This window comes from Microtus pennsylvanicus, chromosome X, assembly GCF_037038515.1.
Source record: "Microtus pennsylvanicus isolate mMicPen1 chromosome X, mMicPen1.hap1, whole genome shotgun sequence".
In the NCBI taxonomy this organism is placed as follows: Eukaryota; Metazoa; Chordata; class Mammalia; order Rodentia; family Cricetidae; genus Microtus; species Microtus pennsylvanicus.
Window position 1 is genome coordinate 118,269,114 of NC_134601.1, and position 18,507 is coordinate 118,287,620.

Here is an 18,507-nt window from a genome sequence, read left to right on the forward strand (position 1 = left end):
CATGTAACTGGGGAGATCATGTGTAACTAGGGAGATCATGTGTAATTGGGGAGATGGCATGTAACTGGGGAGATCATGTGTAACTAGAGAAATCATGTGTAACTAGAGTGATCATGTGTAACTGGGGGGATCATGTGTACCTAGGGCAATCATGTGTAACTAGGGAGATCATGTGTAACTACAGAAATCATGTGTAACTGGGGGGGATCATGTATACCTAGGGCAATCATATGTAACTAGGGAGATCATGTGTAACTACAGAAATCATGTGTAACTGGGGGGATCATGTGTAACTAGGGTGATCATGTGTGACTAAGGCAATCATGTGTAGCTGGGGAATCATGTGTAACTAGGGAGATCATGTGTAACTAGAGAAATCATGTATAACTGGGGAGATCATGTGTAACTGCAGAATCATGTGTAACTGGGGGGATCATGTGTGACTAGGGTGATCATGTGTGACTAGGGCAATCATGTGTAGCTGGGGAATCATGTGTAACTAGGGAGATCATGTGTAACTAGAGAAATCATGTGTGACTAAGGAGATCATGTGTAACTAGGGAGATCATGTGTAACTACAGAAATCATGTATAACTGGGGAGATCATGTGTAACTGTGGAATCATGTGTAACTGGGGAGATCATGTGTAACTGTGGAATCATGTGTAACTGGGGAGATCATGTGTGACTAGGGCAATCATGTATAGCTGGGGAATCATGTGTAACTAGGGTAATCGTGTGTAACTGGGGAGATCATGTGTAACTAGGGTAATCATGTGTGACTGGGGAGATCATGTGTAACTAGGGTAATCATGTGTGACTGGGGAGATCAAGTTAACTAGAGAAATCATGTATAACTGGGGAGATCATGTGTAACTAGAGCGATTATGTGTAACTAGGGAAAATCATGTGTAACTGGGGAGATTTCTGTAACTAGAGAAATCACGTGTAACTAGAAAGATCATGTGTTGCACTTGGGCCTATTAAAGACTCTGCTTACCCTGTTCGGCCATAATTATTCTTAGTACCCTCTTAATCTTCTAAAACTGTCCATGGTGGGACTGATAAATCAACATGGGCACCACAAGTATAATTTACAAACTATTATTACCAAAGCAAGAAACACAATAAAAAGGTGATTCATACATTCCTAAAAAAAAACAACTATATTTTCAATCACTGGTAAATGGGTTCTAGTCCATATCAACCATACACATATGATGACTATTTCCTGGAGGGGTACACACTATGCTAGTTACCCTGCTAATCTGTAGAAAACACGGTCCCTTCTGCAATAAGTTTAAAGGCTATTTGTTTCAGCCATATAGAAGCAAAACTGAAGCTTCAGAGGTCTGCTCTTTTTAATAAACATAGATTGCATTTACAGTTGTGATTATGGGGTTCAAACTCTGGTAAAGCCAAGTGCTTTACCTACTGAGCCATCTCCTCTACTTCTTAAAAAAATTTCATTAGCATGCATTCATTGTGCAAAGTGAAAGGTTTCTTTCATAATGACATTTTCATTCAAATGCATCATGCACTTTGGCCAATGGTCACTATTCAACACCCTTTCTTGTCCTGCTTCCTCTCCCACTGGGTCCCATCCTCTTCACAAATACCCCCTTTTTATTCTAAGGTTGCACATACATGTGTGTGTGAGCATGTGCTGTGTGTGTGTGTGTGTGTGTGTGTGTGTGTGTAAAAAAGAGAGGGAGGGAGAGTTATCTAGCTTCCACATATAAAGTTTTTAACTCATAACTCCTTTACTGAATGAATAACATATGCAAGAATACAATAAAAGTAAACTAATAATACAAAGTACAATTTTGAAAATAAACCAATATAACATATATACATAGCATGAGAATGCCTGAATTTTGATACATGATGCATTCCTTTGCTTTATAACAAATTTAAATGTCTATTAGATAAAAACTGTACCTCTATCCAATTTTAGTGCTTTTTTCCAAAAGCAGTAACAGTCTAGAAGACTTTCTATTTTACTTTGAGATATGTGATATTCAGACATTTGTTAAAGTACATAGATTCGGTTTCAATGGCACATCTATAGGTTTTGCTATTCTGGTAACATCTTGAATAGCATCTACTTCTGAGCAAGTACTATCTAAGGTTCTAAAACTGCTGAAGCTTGAAATCAAATTTATTTTAGTTGTGAGTTTTTAATAAATTGAGATGAAATAAAACTCACTCCTTCCTCCCTGCAGGAACACAGAGCTATTGTTGAAGTATAGAAACTCAAGACTGTCTTTCTACTTGAAAGAACATTAATTACTAACACTTCTGGTAAGACAATAAATGTTCCAGGATAATATTAAATATATGTACAAAGATTACACTGAATATCAACAACCAAAAGAACACAACAAAAAAAGTAGAAATAGAAAAACACAATGGCCTGTAAAGAGGACACGTTTCAGAGTGGGACAAGATCTGCAAAAACAAAATCTAACAATGGATTTCTATTCAGAACACAGAAAGTTCTCCAAACTCAGAGCACTAGCATTTGTCCCTCTGCTTCGTGACTGCATAGCTGCCAATGCCAACACTAGCAGCAGCCTTATGTGCTTGCCACCATGCCTCCCCTACCATGTTACACTGTAGCTCTTCAAACCATGAGCCAACATAACCAGCCTTTCCTTTAAAAAAGAAGAAAATCACCAAAGGATAGGAAGAGACTTATCACCAAAGAGGATATGTGGGGCCAAATATACAAAGGAAAAGTTTTCAACATCACTAGCCTTTGGAGAAATACAAACTAAGATCACAATGACACAGTTACATACCCACTAAAATTAAAATGCTTGCAAGGACATGGAGAAACTCAGTGTCTCATACATTGCTGGTGGGACTGTGACATAGTACTGCATTCTGAAAGATAACTTAGTAGTTTCTTTTCAAACTACACATATGCTTAGCAGACAACTCAAAAATCACAGTTCAGGATGCTCATCCCAAAGAAAGAAAAATAGATATACAAATAAAAACCTGTGCAGAGATGCTTATAGCAACTTTATTTGTAATCTTTAACAACTATATACAGTCAAAATATTATTTATTAAGAGAATTTCTAAACAAATTGTTATATCCATACCACAGGATGCTGCTTTGTAGTGTTGGATGATATACAAATCTGTCCACTTAGATGGACGTTAAGGGATGCAAGCTTTCCATTTTTAGAATAAGTGTCCTGAACTGTGATTTTTTGTATTATATGCTAAATATATGCTGAGAGAAAAAAAACCATCAAATCCAAAAGGTCATGTGCTACATGATTCCATTTATGTAGCATGCTTGAAATGACAAAATTATAGGAATGGAAAATTAGACAAGTGTTTGCTAGAGGCTATGAATGTCAGAGAGTAGAAGGTAGTTGTGACACCAGCATGTTGATTATAGTGATCACTACACAATATGACAACACATAATAAAATGGTATAGAATTATCCCGACTATAGTTAGGTTAAATGTAATCACTGGGACAAACTATATGAAAGATAAACAAGCTTACTTGGTATTATATTTTGTTAATTTCTGTGAATCTATATAGTTCACAGCAAGAAGTCAGTCAGAACTAGATGCCTCTCCAGCCTTAAACCACCACTATGCTATGTGAGTCAGCTTAGAAGAGTGTCTCCTTCTCCAAGAACTGTCTCCATCACCTCCCTCCACCTACATGGGTAGATGCCTTGTTGAGAAAAGTAACAAATACCCTTTAGAAGACTAGAAAAATTTCAGGTCCTCAAAGGTCTGTAGTCCCCTTTTACGATCCATTCCTGTCACTATTTTCTACAAACCACCCCTACATCTTCACAAGGAATATGGTTCCTTAAAGTCCTTCGTGGCTCAAGAAAGAATGTGCTAAGATATTCTAAGTCTCCCCCTCCCCGAATTTGCAACCACAAGAGTTCTAAGTAAAGCCAAGATTAGGTCCCAAATCAGACACAACGTTAGGCTTAGGGCAACTGTTAACAGTTCACGGAAGGTGTTTTTCTTGCCTCTTAATTGCTTCTGAAGTTTTCACCTACAAATTGCCCTAATCCTTTTACCCCATGTTCAAATCTGAGCTACACCTTACCAGTTTCAAAAGAGGAAGATGTGTGACTAAGTGTTCAGCAGATAACCTTGTTTCATTCCATTGCATGTTACACTATGTGCTGATGTGGAGCAAAAGCACTGTGCAGCATTATCAACACAAAATTTTTTAGCAGAGTACCTCTCAAAACAGTTTTTTGATGGTGTTGGGGGTTGAACTCAGAGCCATGTGCATGCTAGGCAAGCTCTCTACCACTGAGCTACAGCCTGAGCCCCAAAATCTATCCTTATGCCTGCTTGTGTTTAGTATTGTATAAACTTCTGCTTTGGCTGGACATATGGCTACCTGCCCTACTTTCACTGTTTCGTACTACTGATGTGATAAAATACTCTGACAAAAGCAACAGAGATAGGAAAGGGGTTTATTGGCTTACAATTCCAGGTTATAGTCTATCATAGCAGAGAAGCCACAGTGGCAGCAACTCAAAGCACCATAGCCATATTATACCCATAGTAAAGAGCAAAGAGAAATGAATGTGTGCATGCCTACTACTTATGTTCTCAGGACCCCAGGTGTAGGGATGATGGCAGTCATCATGGGCTGGATCTTCTTATATAGATCAAAAATAAAGACAGCTTCCTCACACACGTTTCTATAGGCCAACCTGATCCACACAGTTCCTTACTTAAGACCCTCTTCCTAGGTGATTCTAGGTTGTGTCAAGTTGATATGTGAAAACTAACCATCACATCACCTAACTATAAATTATATTTCTCTGCTGCCTTGGTGTGAGTGAGAACATGTGACTATGTTTTGAGCCAGTAAGACCAGAAAGATCTTAGTAATAAGCTGCTTTTTCCCATTTGTTCTTTTCCCCTTTTCTTGTTACCTGAAATATAACTATGTTGATTACAAGTTGCCATTGGCCATATGGATAAAGAAATCCAGGACAGGAAGACAATATGGCTAGCTTCCAGGACAGAGCAGTCCTATCCTTCTGTTCAAGTAGCAAACCCAAATTTTGAAAAATGTATTTTTTATTCATTCTTTGAGAATCTCATGCATGCATATAATATTTTTATTATGTTTTAAAGGATATAAGATAGGCATACTTGCTCATGTCTATGATACTAGTACTCAGAAGGCCAAGTCAAGAGGATTTTCATGAGTCTGAGGCCAGCCTAGGCTACATGGTAAGTTCTGAGTCAGCCTGGGCTACAGTGTGATATCCTATCTCAAAAAAGTCCTCTCTAAAAAAGGCTATCAATGGACTTCTCTAAATAAGAAAAATATTAGGTTGGATATTATTGTGGCCTTCACCTACCATCCCAACATTTGGGTGACGAAAACAGGAGTTCATCATCCTCAGATACACAGCCAACCATGATTACATGAGATCCCCCTTTAAGAAAAGGACAAATCTTCTTAGCCATTCCCCGGGCCTTGATTTCTCCCATGGAAACTGGGTGCACCACCTAAGTCCCAAACTTGTATTGTCTTTTCTACAATTGGAAATTGGAAATCTCCTACCTGGAGTTCAAGTCATTAATCTCACAGACAATACCAATACATCAAGCATGAGGAAAGAAAAAATTACAGTCACATTGATAACATCATGCAGGTCAGCAAACAGTCTATGCTAGCTGCCAGAACACTCTGGAGTTATAGGAAAGAGTAGAGGTTACAGAGGCTCGCACAGAGCCATGGTACTGTCCTATGGTATCCTCTTTCTCCACGCTGCATGAATAATCCTATTTTCCAAAGGTTCATCTTTAATAGACAGGAAAGATGCAGCAAAGAAACAACTAAGCAGAACTGTTTCTAAGCCAAATTTATGTCTGTCATCATTAATCATGGCACATTATAAAATGTTTATTGCACATAATATGGACTCGGCAATTTACTTAGGCAAGCTTACTAATTTCTTTGTGTGGACAGTAGCAATACCAAAAGCTGAATATGTTTCTGACATGGTTCATTTTTGATGTTAACTTCTATAAAAGCTGATGACAGTTTAACAGCTAGTCTACTTTATTTTTAGCCTTTCTCGGGGTTCTGTTATAGAATTAAGGCTTACAGAAAATGATTGTGACTCTTTTTCTCGTTTTTCCCAAAGATAGTACATAGCAACTAACACTATAAATGAGAGAGAAGTGGGGGAGGGGGTAACAACTCTATACAACGCATATCTAAGAAAATCTGAGCTTACATCTTTTTCAAAACTCTGGCTGGGAAAGAACTGTAGGCCAACCATTTTGTATTTTCTATCTTTTGCTCCTGGCCTTGAAAAATTATAAATGCTAAATTCCTTCCTACCATGCCAAAATAAACTAGTCTTGGAACTAAAAGAAGAAGCCGTATAAAATACTCTTGTGTGAAAGTGTAGACCCTGACTATTCACACTGTGATCTGGCATTAGTATCTCAGCTAAATGTCACAGGGTCACCTCACTAGCCTCAGAATAATATGCTGAAGGACATTCACAGAACAAATGAAAAGTAGAAAATATCATTCCAATAAACATTGTAGGGACAACTATATAATTGCCATGTCAAAGAATGAAGTTGAACCCCATCTTCACATGATATACAAAATGAGCTCAAAATAGACCATAAATGTCAACATCAGTTATGAAGTGACAAGACTTTCAGAAGTAAACAATCTTTGTGAACTTGGAGTAGGCAATGTTTTTTTTAATATGACACTAAAAATATAAGCCTAGACATGGAGGTGCACACCTTTAATCCTAGAACTCAGGAGGCAGAGGCAGGTGGAGCTTTGTGAGTTCAAGGCCAGCATGGTCTACAAATCAAGTTACAGGTCATTTTAGGGCAACACAGTGAGATCCTGTCTCAAACACAAACACACACACACCACACACACAATTTAAACTTGGTACTTCAAACTACACCAACAAAAAGTGAAAACACAACCAACAGAAGAGGAGAAAATATTTGAAAATCATGTATCTAACATGGGAGCTGTATTCAGACCACATTAAGAAGCCATAACTCACTTTTAAGTAGGCAAATAACGAATAGATATTTTTCCAAAAGTGCATGCAAATGGACAATAAGCACAAGAAAAGATGCTCAACACTATTAATCACTAAGGAAATGCAAATCAAAACCACAATGAGATACCACATTACAGTCACTAGGTAGGATATATGACTGTCTAAACATGACCTGAAAAAAGATGATATCAATAGACATGCTAACATGGACAGGTAAAAGATCACAAGGCCTCAACCCTACATAAGGAACATTAAGAAATGCCAAGAGAAAGAGCAACAGTCTTCCTAGGGAAGAGCACACCAATTGACTATCCAATACCAAATGGCCAGCTCCGAAAACATATACATACAAGTAGCATAATACAAACTGAATATTTATATATTTAGGAATGCTATATATGTGTAATATCAATTAAGGAAAAAACAGGCCATGAATTTGAAAAAGAACAAGGGGGTACATAAAAAAAGTTTGGAGGGAGAAAAGGAAGAGGAGGAATGATGTAACTACAAAAAATAAAAAATATTTTATATATTACATAGTAATTATTATTACTACATAACTACTATGTAATACATAGTATTATTTAATACTAGGTAAATACCAATGAAGAAATAGAGAACTAGAACCCTGCTACATTGTTGGAGATGTAAATTAGAGTAGTCATTGTTAAAAACAAATTGGCACTTCCTCAATGTGTTAAACATAGCATCACCATGTAAGTTCAATTTTACCCGTATGTGTATTTCCATATGTTTTGTTTCCCAAGAGAAACAAAAACAAAGCCCACACAGAAACATGAACACAGATAATTCTACAGTATTATTCTTAATATGCAAAAAGCTCAAATAACCCAAAAATCTGATGAATCACTGAATATCATGTGGAATATTAATAGAGCAGAATAGTATTCTACATTAAAATATTGGGCTCTAATTCATGCTATAACATGGATGAACCTTAAAACACTAAAATGTAAAAGGTAGCCAAGCACCAAGGACCACATGATACATGACTATATCTTTGCAGAATATAAGCCAAGCAGAAACAGAGAGTAAATTAGAAGTTTCCAAGAACTGGGAAGGAAAGGGAAAGTGGGTAGTAACTTCCACTGGGCATGGGGATTCCTTTGGAGATAACAAAAGATGTTCCAAAACTGTACTGTGGGAATAATCACATGGCTTTGTGAATATACTAAAAGACACTGAAGTATATGCTATGCAAATTATATTTAATCAGAACTGATTCCAAAACCCCAAAATGAAAAGCAACAGTTCTCTGTGTGAAAGTCACTGGGTGCCCTGCCATCTACTTTGGAGGGCAGTGTGAGCACCACTGACTGACTAGAATTAACATGAAGCTGAAATTAAGGAGGAAAAAAATAGCCATCTTTGTGCCTGAAAGAAATCTATCCCACAGGTTAGGAAGGTGAAAATGATACAGAAAACCATTTTCTGTCCCAGATGACGCTTTTAGGGAACTATCTCTTTGGGGAAAGAAAAGTCCTCGAAAGGAAATGGGACCCAGCTTCTATACAAGCTGTTGACATCACCTACAGAACCTGTTGCTGCTCTTTCTGTAATAGTGTAGCAGAAGGAAAGCTACAGAGTCCCTGAGACCTGAAGGGTCTCTACAGAAACATCACAAGGGAACTCAAGTATTAGTGATACTGGCCAGCGAGGCTCACTTCAAGTCAAGTGACAACAGCAGGATTTTGCCCTCAATGTCTCATTTAATGTCACTAGAGAAAGACTGAGTTAAGTAACAATCTTCTCAAAGACAGTGTTCTAGGTAAGAGCGGTTTGTTCAGAACACCATTATCTCCAAGTTCGGTCCTGTCCATGGTGTCTCAAGCCCTCCAGTATGTGTTCCAGATGCTAAAGCATGCATTACAGAGGGTCAGGTTGTGCCATTCAGTACTGAGGAAACCAATATCAGGAACATTACATGGTTTTTAAATCATACCCCACTTCTGCTGAAAGTTGGGTCTATGAGATAAGGCAAGAAATATTGCCGTTACCATATTGTTTCCTTCATAGCAAAATCTGAACCAACACAAAAGAGGAAAAAAATAAAAAGAGAGAAGGAGGACAGGAAACCAAACCAAACACTAGTCTAGGATTTGCCTGATCCTTTGGGTCAGGCTAAATCCTCTGAATTATAAAGTATCCTGTCAGATTGGGACTCTTTAATGCCACCACCATCACAATAACCATTGCTGTGGCAGAGATGACTATGCCAGCCAGAAAACCCTGTGTCTAGGAGAATAAATGCAAACACACTGACAAATACATATGCATGCAGATGGAAGAGAAAGCTCCCCAGCATCTTTTCACTCATCTGCACCACTTACTTTTGTACTGTTGGGTGGGGCTTCACCATTGTTGTGGGCGCTGCCCCTCCAACAGCAGCAGCAGGCTCTTGGCTTTCTGTAGTTTGATTTTCAGTTCTGAATTTCCTGCGAATAGGCTTTGATGGAGGCTGAGCATGTGGTGCATCCTGTGGATCAAAAATAAACCCAAAGTGTTCAAAAAGATTTGTTTAATAATCTCTCCATCCATCGTGCCACTATCCACAGCTCTGTCCCCAGGATCAGAACACTTCTCTGTTCAAACTACATACCACAGACCTGTAGCTGATGCTTGGCTCAGCCAGTGCTGGAGGGCTGCTGGCAGTGGGTTGCAGCAAACAGCCCACCTGCCTTTCTTTAAAAATATACTGGGGTCAAGTGGGGATGGGAACATGAGGGACTAGGTGGGGGGGGAGTACTGAAAGATCTAACTGGAAAAGGGGTCATTTCAGTGTAAGGTAGAAACCTGGTGCAAGAGAATCTCCCAGAAATCTACAAGGGTGACCCCAGCTAAGACTCCTAGCAAAAAAGGATGCATAGCCTGAACTGGTCACTTCCTGTGACTAGGCGAATCTACCAGCCACATAACCTTTAACCTAGTCTGTTCTGCCTATGGAACATGCTGAGGTAAAGGTGACACAAAGATTGTGGGAGTAACCAACCAATTACTGGTCCAGCCTGAGACCCATGCCATTGAAGTGAGCCCTGATACTGCCTGAAGCACCAAGACCCAGAGGCTGGATGGCCGAGAGATCTAGGATAGAACCAAACACTACTGGAGGGAAAATATGTCAATGTAGCAATGCCTAACAATATTCTGCTCTACTCATAGATCGGTGCCTAGCCCCATAGTCATCCAGCAACCAGCAGAAACAGATGCAGACCACAGCCAAACATTAGGCCAAGCTCAGAGAACCCTGCTGAAGAGAAAGGAAAAAGATTGTAGGAGCCAGATGGGTCAAGGACATCACAAGAAAACCTAAAGAATCAACTAACTTGGGCTCACAGGAGTTCACAAAGGCTGAACCAACAACCAGGGAGCCTGCGTGGGACTGAACTAGGCCCTCTGCATATATGTGACAGTTGTGTAGCTTGGTCTTCTTGTGAGACACTGGGAGGAAGGGCTGTCTAATACGAGCTTTTGGGGACCTGTTCCTCCTACTGAATTGCCTAGTCCAGCCTTAATAGGAGAGGAAGTGTCTAGTTTTACTGCAACTTGAGACATAATGCCTGGGTGATATCCATGGGAAGCCCGATCTTTTCAGAAGAGAGAGGAGGAAGAGTAAATCGAGGTGCAGTGGAGGGCGAGGGTCTGAGAGGAGATGAGGGAGGAGAAATTGTGGTCAGGATGTTAGATAGATAGATAGATAGATAGATAGATAGATAGATAGATAGATAGATAGATAGATAGACAGACAGACAGACAGACAATTTCAAAGTCTGTAATGGTTTTAGTCATGTATTGATCATTCTCCTACTCATGATTACTACATGAAGTTAAACAAAAACGTCAATGTGTTCAATGAAACAATTGATCTGCTTCCTTAGAGGGTTCTATGTCACCTTGCAAGGCCACTCTCTTTGCTAAGAGAATGGCCTAGGAGACAATGCTGTAGAACAAGAAGAGGGCGAGAAAGGAAATGGGGAACATGATATTTAGTGAGTAGTGCTAGTTGTGCAGAGAACATGGGGCCCCACGACATGGCCAGGCAAGTAAAGGTGGCAAAGATGCAAGAAAAGCTCCTAACATCAGCAGGTGGGGAACAAGGAGAGGAGGACCAACAAAAACAAACCCGTATGGAAATGTGATAGTGCCACTTACTGCTCTGCATGCTAATTTTAAAAATGAATTAAACAACAACAACAAAGAAGAACAAACTAGAAATAAATCATGGTACCAAGAAGAGAAGAGTGTTCCACACACAGGAGGTGCTAACTGGGTCTTTAATGTCTGAACTAGATGGTCTCAGACTGTTGGTGTCTTCTTCAAAGAATTTTAAAATGATCACAAAAATGGCAAAGCAGCAAGAAGCTTGACTTAAAGAGATTTAAAGCATAGCAGGCAACAAGTCAGTCTCATTATTGAACAGTATGGGAATTGCTGAAGAAATCACTGGCTACTTGAGCTAGAGACCCCAGGAACAACAGGCTATGTTTGGGGCTCTCTTTAATGAGGTTCAAAAGAAGGAGAAGTTGGTTGCTAAGGGGTATAATATGGAGGATTGTATTTGATTGGCAGGCTTGAGTTATATTAGCCTTTTTTCTCACTATACATGTGCTTTTCTATGATACATCTGATTTGAATCGTATGCATGCCCAATCATGCATAGACTTAAGATGGTAAATAGGAGGTTTTCCTTAAAAGTTCATGCTGAAGACACAGTTTGCTTTAATGCACATGTATCCAAAAGTAGCTCAGCCCAGATGGACTCCCTGTGTCTCATCCCTGATATTCTCTGGGGCATTTTTCAAAGGAAATTGACCACAAAAGAATAACTACTAAATAAATGACAAGGCAGAAGTAATTAATGCCATTGTTTGAAGTGGGGAATACATGAAACTTGATTCAAGGAAAAGCCCTAGGTTTCTGGGTGAGTGATGTGTGCATATCCAAAACCAAGTGGAGTACAAAGTTTCTAAGCTATTTCTATACTAACCTGCCTCATTAGCAGATGTATGAAGTCTTATTAAAGCCATCCAGCTCTTCCCGCATTTTAAAAATACTTATTTTTATATTTTATATGTATGTGCCCAAGTGTATGTATGTGTCCCATATGCATGCAGTGCCCACAGAAGTCAGAATGCAATGAGTCACCATATGGGAGTTGGGAACTGAATCCAGCTCCTATGCAAGAGCAGTCTCTAAGCTATCTCTCCTGGCCCTCCACATTTTTTGATCTTGCCCAAAGCAAGGCAGCCATGTTTAGCTAGAAGGTTGAGGGGAGTCAAAACTGCCAAGGACATTCACAGTCCAGCCCCAGAACCTCCAGGATCCTAATTTGAAGAAAGAATTCATGCTTCAGAGCTGTGAATCAGTCACATTCACCTCGGTGGAAACTTTAAAGTGGTAGACTTGTAAGAAGCCCAGAGGTGGGTCTTTATACTTTTTATACCAGCACAGCAATTTCTTTCTGCTGCTCTTACCTTCTTTGCTGGACTACTTTCTGCCGCTTGGGAAGGAGCTCTGTTCAGCTGAGGGTGTAAGTCAGCTTCAGACACTGGCTCAGACTGCAGAAAGATCAAAGAGAAGGCATACATAAGGTAAACATATGACAAAACACACTCTGGAAAAGTCACTTGGAGAGACCAAGTCACACTGATCTAGACTAAGTGGCAGGCAAGCTCAGTTAAGTCTGTTGATGCTTGGGCAAAATTCTCCACCAAAGACCATGCTATTCCCTTCCACATTTCTTGCCAGTATTATTCAAGAAAAAGAACCATGATCATCTCATATATTTTTCACATATAGATTTCTTAAAACCCAATACTTTACAAAAACTATAAAAATTATCAGAGGAGAAATGATGTGGGATGTCCTTCTGCATATATGTGTTGCTTTTATTGGTTGATGAATAAAGCTGTTTGAGCCAATTCTCAGCAGAGTAAAGCCAGGTGAAAAATCAGAACAGAAAGAGAGAGAGAGAGAGAGAGAGAGAGAGAGAGAGAGAGAGAGAGAGAGAGAGAGAGAGAGAAAGAGAGAGAGAGAGAGAGAGAACAAGAGTAGGTGGAGTCAAAGAGATGCCATGTAGCTGCTGAAGGAGAAAGATGCCTATCTGTAGGCCACAGCATTGTGGTGACACATAGATGGATAGAAATGGGTTAATTTAAGATGTAAGAGCTAGCTAGAAATATGCCTAAGACATCAGCCAAACTGTGTGATAATTAATAAAGTTTCTGTGTGATTATTTAAGTCTGGGTGGCTGGGAAATGAACAGTCTCTGTTTACAGAAAAAGGGATAGAAAATAACTTAAGGAGCACTGAGAAAAACCATCAGCACCATAAAAGACCCATAATTTTAATATTAAATTCCTAAAATTGAAACACTGTATGGGCTGGAGAGATGGCATAGCAGTTAAGAACTACATATTCAGAGGACTGAAATTTAGTTCTCAGCACCCACACCAAGTAGCTCACAACCATCTATAACTCCAGCTCCAAGAGAGATGTCCTCTTCTAGTCTTTGCATGCACCTACACACACACACACACACACACACACACACACACACAATAAATCTTTAAAGAAATAAAACACTCTAATAAATATAGCCATTTACCTTTAAAAAGGAAGGATATATATATAATGGGTACAACAATTGGAAAGGTTGATTACTGGGTGCATAAAGACTGATGAGGGCTACCCCTTAAGCATTTCAGGACACAGCACATAGCCAAATGGAACACAGAGTAAATGGGCCTTACATAAGGCTCCCTGTATCCCCAGGGCTTGCTGCCTTAGCTGTGTTAGAGTAGTTTGCTTTTGGCTGTTATTAACCAGTGATGGAAAATATTAGCATGATGAGAAAACCAGCTACTAAGGAGTAAAGTGACTCCCACATTTCACTCGTATCAGTCTTTCGTTTACACCAAAACTAATTCACACCACAAAAACACACATTGTAGCACAGCCAATGGCCACTCTGCTCCTCACACAGCTGTCTCTAGTCTCCTACAGTGTGCCTTCTTGCCGGTGGCACTACCGAACAGGCTGGCTCCCAGGGAGCCAACAGTAGCAGATTTTGGCCACTTCTTGTATTCTCCTCATCTACCTACTTTCCAAAATAGCACCCTTGGTAACCTCAGGTGGCTGAAAAGTGGCAATCTCCCAGTTGTAATTACTCTATCTCCCTTTCTTGTCCTGACTGCTCTTGGCCCTGAAATAGGGACTTCCTTGGGGTTCTCTGTCTTTTGTTCTCTTGACTCAGTTTCCTTCCCCTGTTCATTCTTTCCCAAGATAATCCCATCTACTCTTGAATTGTACTTATTTTTCATTAATTAATTCATTTATTGTTTGTACATGTACATATGGGCCACAGTACATGTGTGGAAGCTATAGAGGACCTCTTGGGGGAATCAGTTTTTTCCTTCCAAGATGTGAGTCGTGGGGATTCTGCTCAGTCTGCAAGGTTTGGCAGCACCCACCTTTACCCACTGCACCAACTCACTGGCCTATTTATTTAGTTATTTTACAGCACTGGAGATTGAACCTAAGGCTTCACACATAGGAGGCATGCACTCTTTTATCAAATATCTCCAGTCCTTGTTCCTGCATTTTATCCTAAACAATTCTCTACCTCTTTTAAATTATATAAAAGCATTCAAACTGCCTGATTCCAAGTTCCATGTACTTCTTACAGCTTCCCCTTCCCTTGGGGACAGTTGTGTCATTCATGCTGCTGCTGTTGCTCTGATTAGACTCTATGACAAACTGAACTCTATGTATGCATCACATATTGCTCAAGTGTTCTGCATGAATTATGTCACATCATCACAGCCTTAAGAAGTAGTTAGTATCCCCAGACTACTGATGACAAAATTAAAGAAGTCAAGAATTCACCCAAAGGCGATACAAATGCAAGGTCTGAGGCCAGTTTCAAATTCCAAAGCTAAGCTTGTTACCATGGTCTCAAATTCTAAAGCTAGGCTCGTTACCATGGTACAATACATCTCAGATACCTGCAGGCCTCAATGCTGTTCATGAAAGGCATTGTATATCAGAGAATTGCTGTTGACTGGCTATGCTGGCATTCAAGGATGAACAAGGCACTGCCTCTGCTTACAACCATCTGGAAGTTCAGTGGAAGAGGCAAATAAATAAAGATGCATGTTTCAATGCAATGTGGTAGAGAAGAGTGGGGATTATAGGAGCACACATTCTTGTAGAACAGTTAAGACCATAATGCTTCAGCTGAGGTCTGAGTGACATGTATGATGCAATCAGCTACAAGATGTGTGGATGGCAAGAGAGGTAGGTCCAAAGAAAAGTCACAAAGGCCTATATATACTCAGTCAAGCAAAAATTTAGCTTGGAGTACCACAGAAGACTGAGGCCAGTCTCTCAGAGAGGAAGCTGAGAAGGAGCAGTGGCTTAGCTGGGGTTTTATTGCTATGAAGAAATGCCATGAACACAGCAACTCTTATAAAAGAAAAACCATTTAATTGAGGCTTGTTCACAGTTTCAGATGTTTAATCTATTATCATCATGGCAAGAGTCATGGAGTTGCACAGACAGACATGATGCTGGAAAAAGAGCTTAGAGTTCTATAAGTGGATCAGCAGGCAGTAGAAAGAGAGAAGACCACGGGGTCCGGCTTGGGCATTTGAAACCCCAAAGTGCACCACCAGTGACACATTTCTTCCAACAAGACCATACCTACTCCAACAAGGCCACACCACTCCTAATGTCACTCCCTAAGCACTTAAACATTTGAGTCTATGGGGACCATTGTTATTCAAATCACCACAAGCAGAAAGAGGAGAGCTTGTTTTCAGGTATGTCGAGTTCAAGTGAAGTTCCATACATTTTCAGCAGTCTGGAAAGTGTAGCATTCACTTCCTTGTCTCTGGGAGTTCTGAGTCACACTCCAAGATCCATGAGTCAAATGTCAGTTTTCTGAGCAGCTGAGTGGGGGCCTCACTATCCACTCAAATACAGGACTTCTGATGAAGAATCCATCTCGAACCTGAGGTCCCTTCCTGCCTGTCACTGGCAATTTATTACTTGGAAGGTATATGCTCTGGCTCCAAGTCTATGCATGCATGCCCCTGCAGGGACCACAGGTGTTCAGGGACAAATCCCAGCAGGCAGGAAAACAGAGGAGGAGTGGCAGGCCCAGGTATTCTGACGTTTGATGTTCCAGTTCTCTCCCACTGCAAAGCAGACAGAGAAGTGTGTCTTCCACCAATTCCCTGTGGAGATAAGTGAGTCTCCTTATGGAAATACTGAGGGAAAGGACAAAGTGACCTTTTTGACATAAATGAGGATTGTGTGAGCACAGCAGATGTAGTATACTTTCTTTGTTACTGCCCCCTAAAAATAAGCAGCTATCAGGTAGCAAGCTGAGGAGGCAGTGGAAAGATTTGCCTGAGATGGTGCTTTTCCATTTATGAATATGCCTTCTTGAAACTGTATGCAGTGGCCCTGCTCTAGGACTAAGAACAAATGACTGTATAATATTAGGTAAGGACCTCCCTACCACCTTCTGTTACCTCACGACTGATTCAAAACGGGTTCGTCTACTGAGTAGTCAACGGAATGAATCTCACAAAGGATGTAGCATAGGAATTGGGGAGGTAGGTGCCAGAAAATGGCACAGGGAAATAAAATTAGCTCGGTGGTAAGAAAAATTAAAGATGGGGACTAGAGAGATAGCTCAGTAGTTAAGACCACCACCAACTGCTCTTAGCCAGATGTCCTGAGCTCAATTCCCAGCATCCACATGGTGGTTCACAGCCATCTATAGTGGGAGCTAATGTCTCTTCTGGCATGTAGGCGTACATGCAGATAGAGAACTCATACACATAAAATAAATAAATAAATCTTTTTTTAAAAAAAGAAAAAAATGAAGTTGAGATTTATGCATGCAAAACTGTCTCATCTCAATAAGCTGTGCTGTTTTCCTTCACGAAAATGGCATGAGCCTCCCATCAGGCTTTGCAGCTGAGTGGCAGAATAAACTGGGCAGGTTCATTTGCTATCTCTTCACGCTGCTATAAATGTTCAGTTTTGGAAGAATGGTGGCGCATGGAATCAGGAATTCCTCGGTAGCTGGTTTTTTCCTCTGTGGATTCAAGAAAGCATAGGTGGGAAAGTGTCTACTCCCACAGCAGTATGGCTTTGTCCAAAAGTCCTGGTTGTATGAGCTGAACTATAACTCCCAAACCTACTAAAAGCAGTGTATATTTGGTTTCTAACTGATATTACAAACAGAAGTCTTGCTTTCAAGGCTCCATGTGAAGCAACATATACTCAGTCAGGATGCAGAGAGCCAAGTCACTGAAACTCGGGCAAAGGTTCAAAATACATATTTATATGTATTTATAGATAATACATATAACATTTTATTTCATAACTTTTTAGTTTATATTACTTGTATATAACAAGTTTCATTATGACATTTTCATATATATATAAAATGTATGTTTATATATAATGTATTTTGATCACATTCACCCTGTTACACTCTCTTGTCTCCCTTCCACTCCACTGATCCTTTCTTCTTCGTTATGAGTCCTACTTTTGGATTTGTCTTTCTGTTGTTTTCTTTTTCTTTTTTGGTGCCTCATTGAGTTTCATTAGGGTTGCTTAGAAAAGCACAGGCGAGGGGCACTGCTAGCACACTGAAGACAATCTCTCGCATCTGCAGTCGCACTGACTGCTAGGTGGGCTTCATGAGCTCTTTCCCCTGCCATGACAGATTTTAATGGGCCTAGCTGTATACTGGTCATGTACAGATAGTTGGAAATTCAGTGATTCGAAGGTGCAAAGACCATGTCCTGTCTGGAAGTCAGCATTGCACACCACTCCCCCTCTTCCTCCAGCTTTCCATTCTTTCCACCTTCTCTCCTGTGATGTCTCATAAGCCCTGTAGGAGGTACTGTAGATGTCCCATTAGGGCTGCACATTCAACAGTCACTATTTTCAACACTTTGACCAGTTATAAATCTCTGTATTAACCACCACTCACTGAAAAAAAAAGTGCCTTCTTTAACCAAAGCTGACAGTAGCACTAATCTATGGTCATAAACATAGTTTTTTATCAGGCAATATGACAGGCATGCATGTTCATTAAACAAAAGAACAGCAATAGCTTCCCTAATGGGGCTTATCACCTTCCCAGCCACTGGCTTTTGGCTACATATATACAATCTTTTAATGTTAATATTCCTCTTCCTCTAATACAAATGTAAATATTTTCATTTTAATTTTGCAATGAAAAAGTCTCATTAGATAACAACGTGATACTACTCTGTATGTGAAAAATTAACCTGGTACTTTGCATTACCATGACTGATGAGACAATATGGCCTTTGCTCAGTGGACTTACCAGAAACAGCCATCGGCCCAGAGAGGCTAAGCATTTCTGTGCA

At 40.0% G+C, this 18,507-nt stretch overlaps 1 protein-coding gene across 14 annotated transcripts in view; it reads right to left on the reverse strand.

Moving 5' to 3' along the window:
* The window catches only part of Reps2 (RALBP1 associated Eps domain containing 2), a 274,896-nt gene that overhangs the window by 18,180 nt on the left and 238,209 nt on the right, over positions 1 to 18,507 (reverse strand). For all 14 annotated transcript variants that reach the window (XM_075956744.1, XM_075956743.1, XM_075956736.1 and 11 more), the window contains 2 exons: positions 12,562 to 12,645; positions 9,421 to 9,566 (listed from right to left, as the gene is read on the reverse strand). In XM_075956744.1, the coding sequence (XP_075812859.1) occupies positions 9,421 to 9,566; positions 12,562 to 12,645 (230 nt within the window). The remainder of the gene's footprint in view (positions 1 to 9,420; positions 9,567 to 12,561; positions 12,646 to 18,507) is intronic.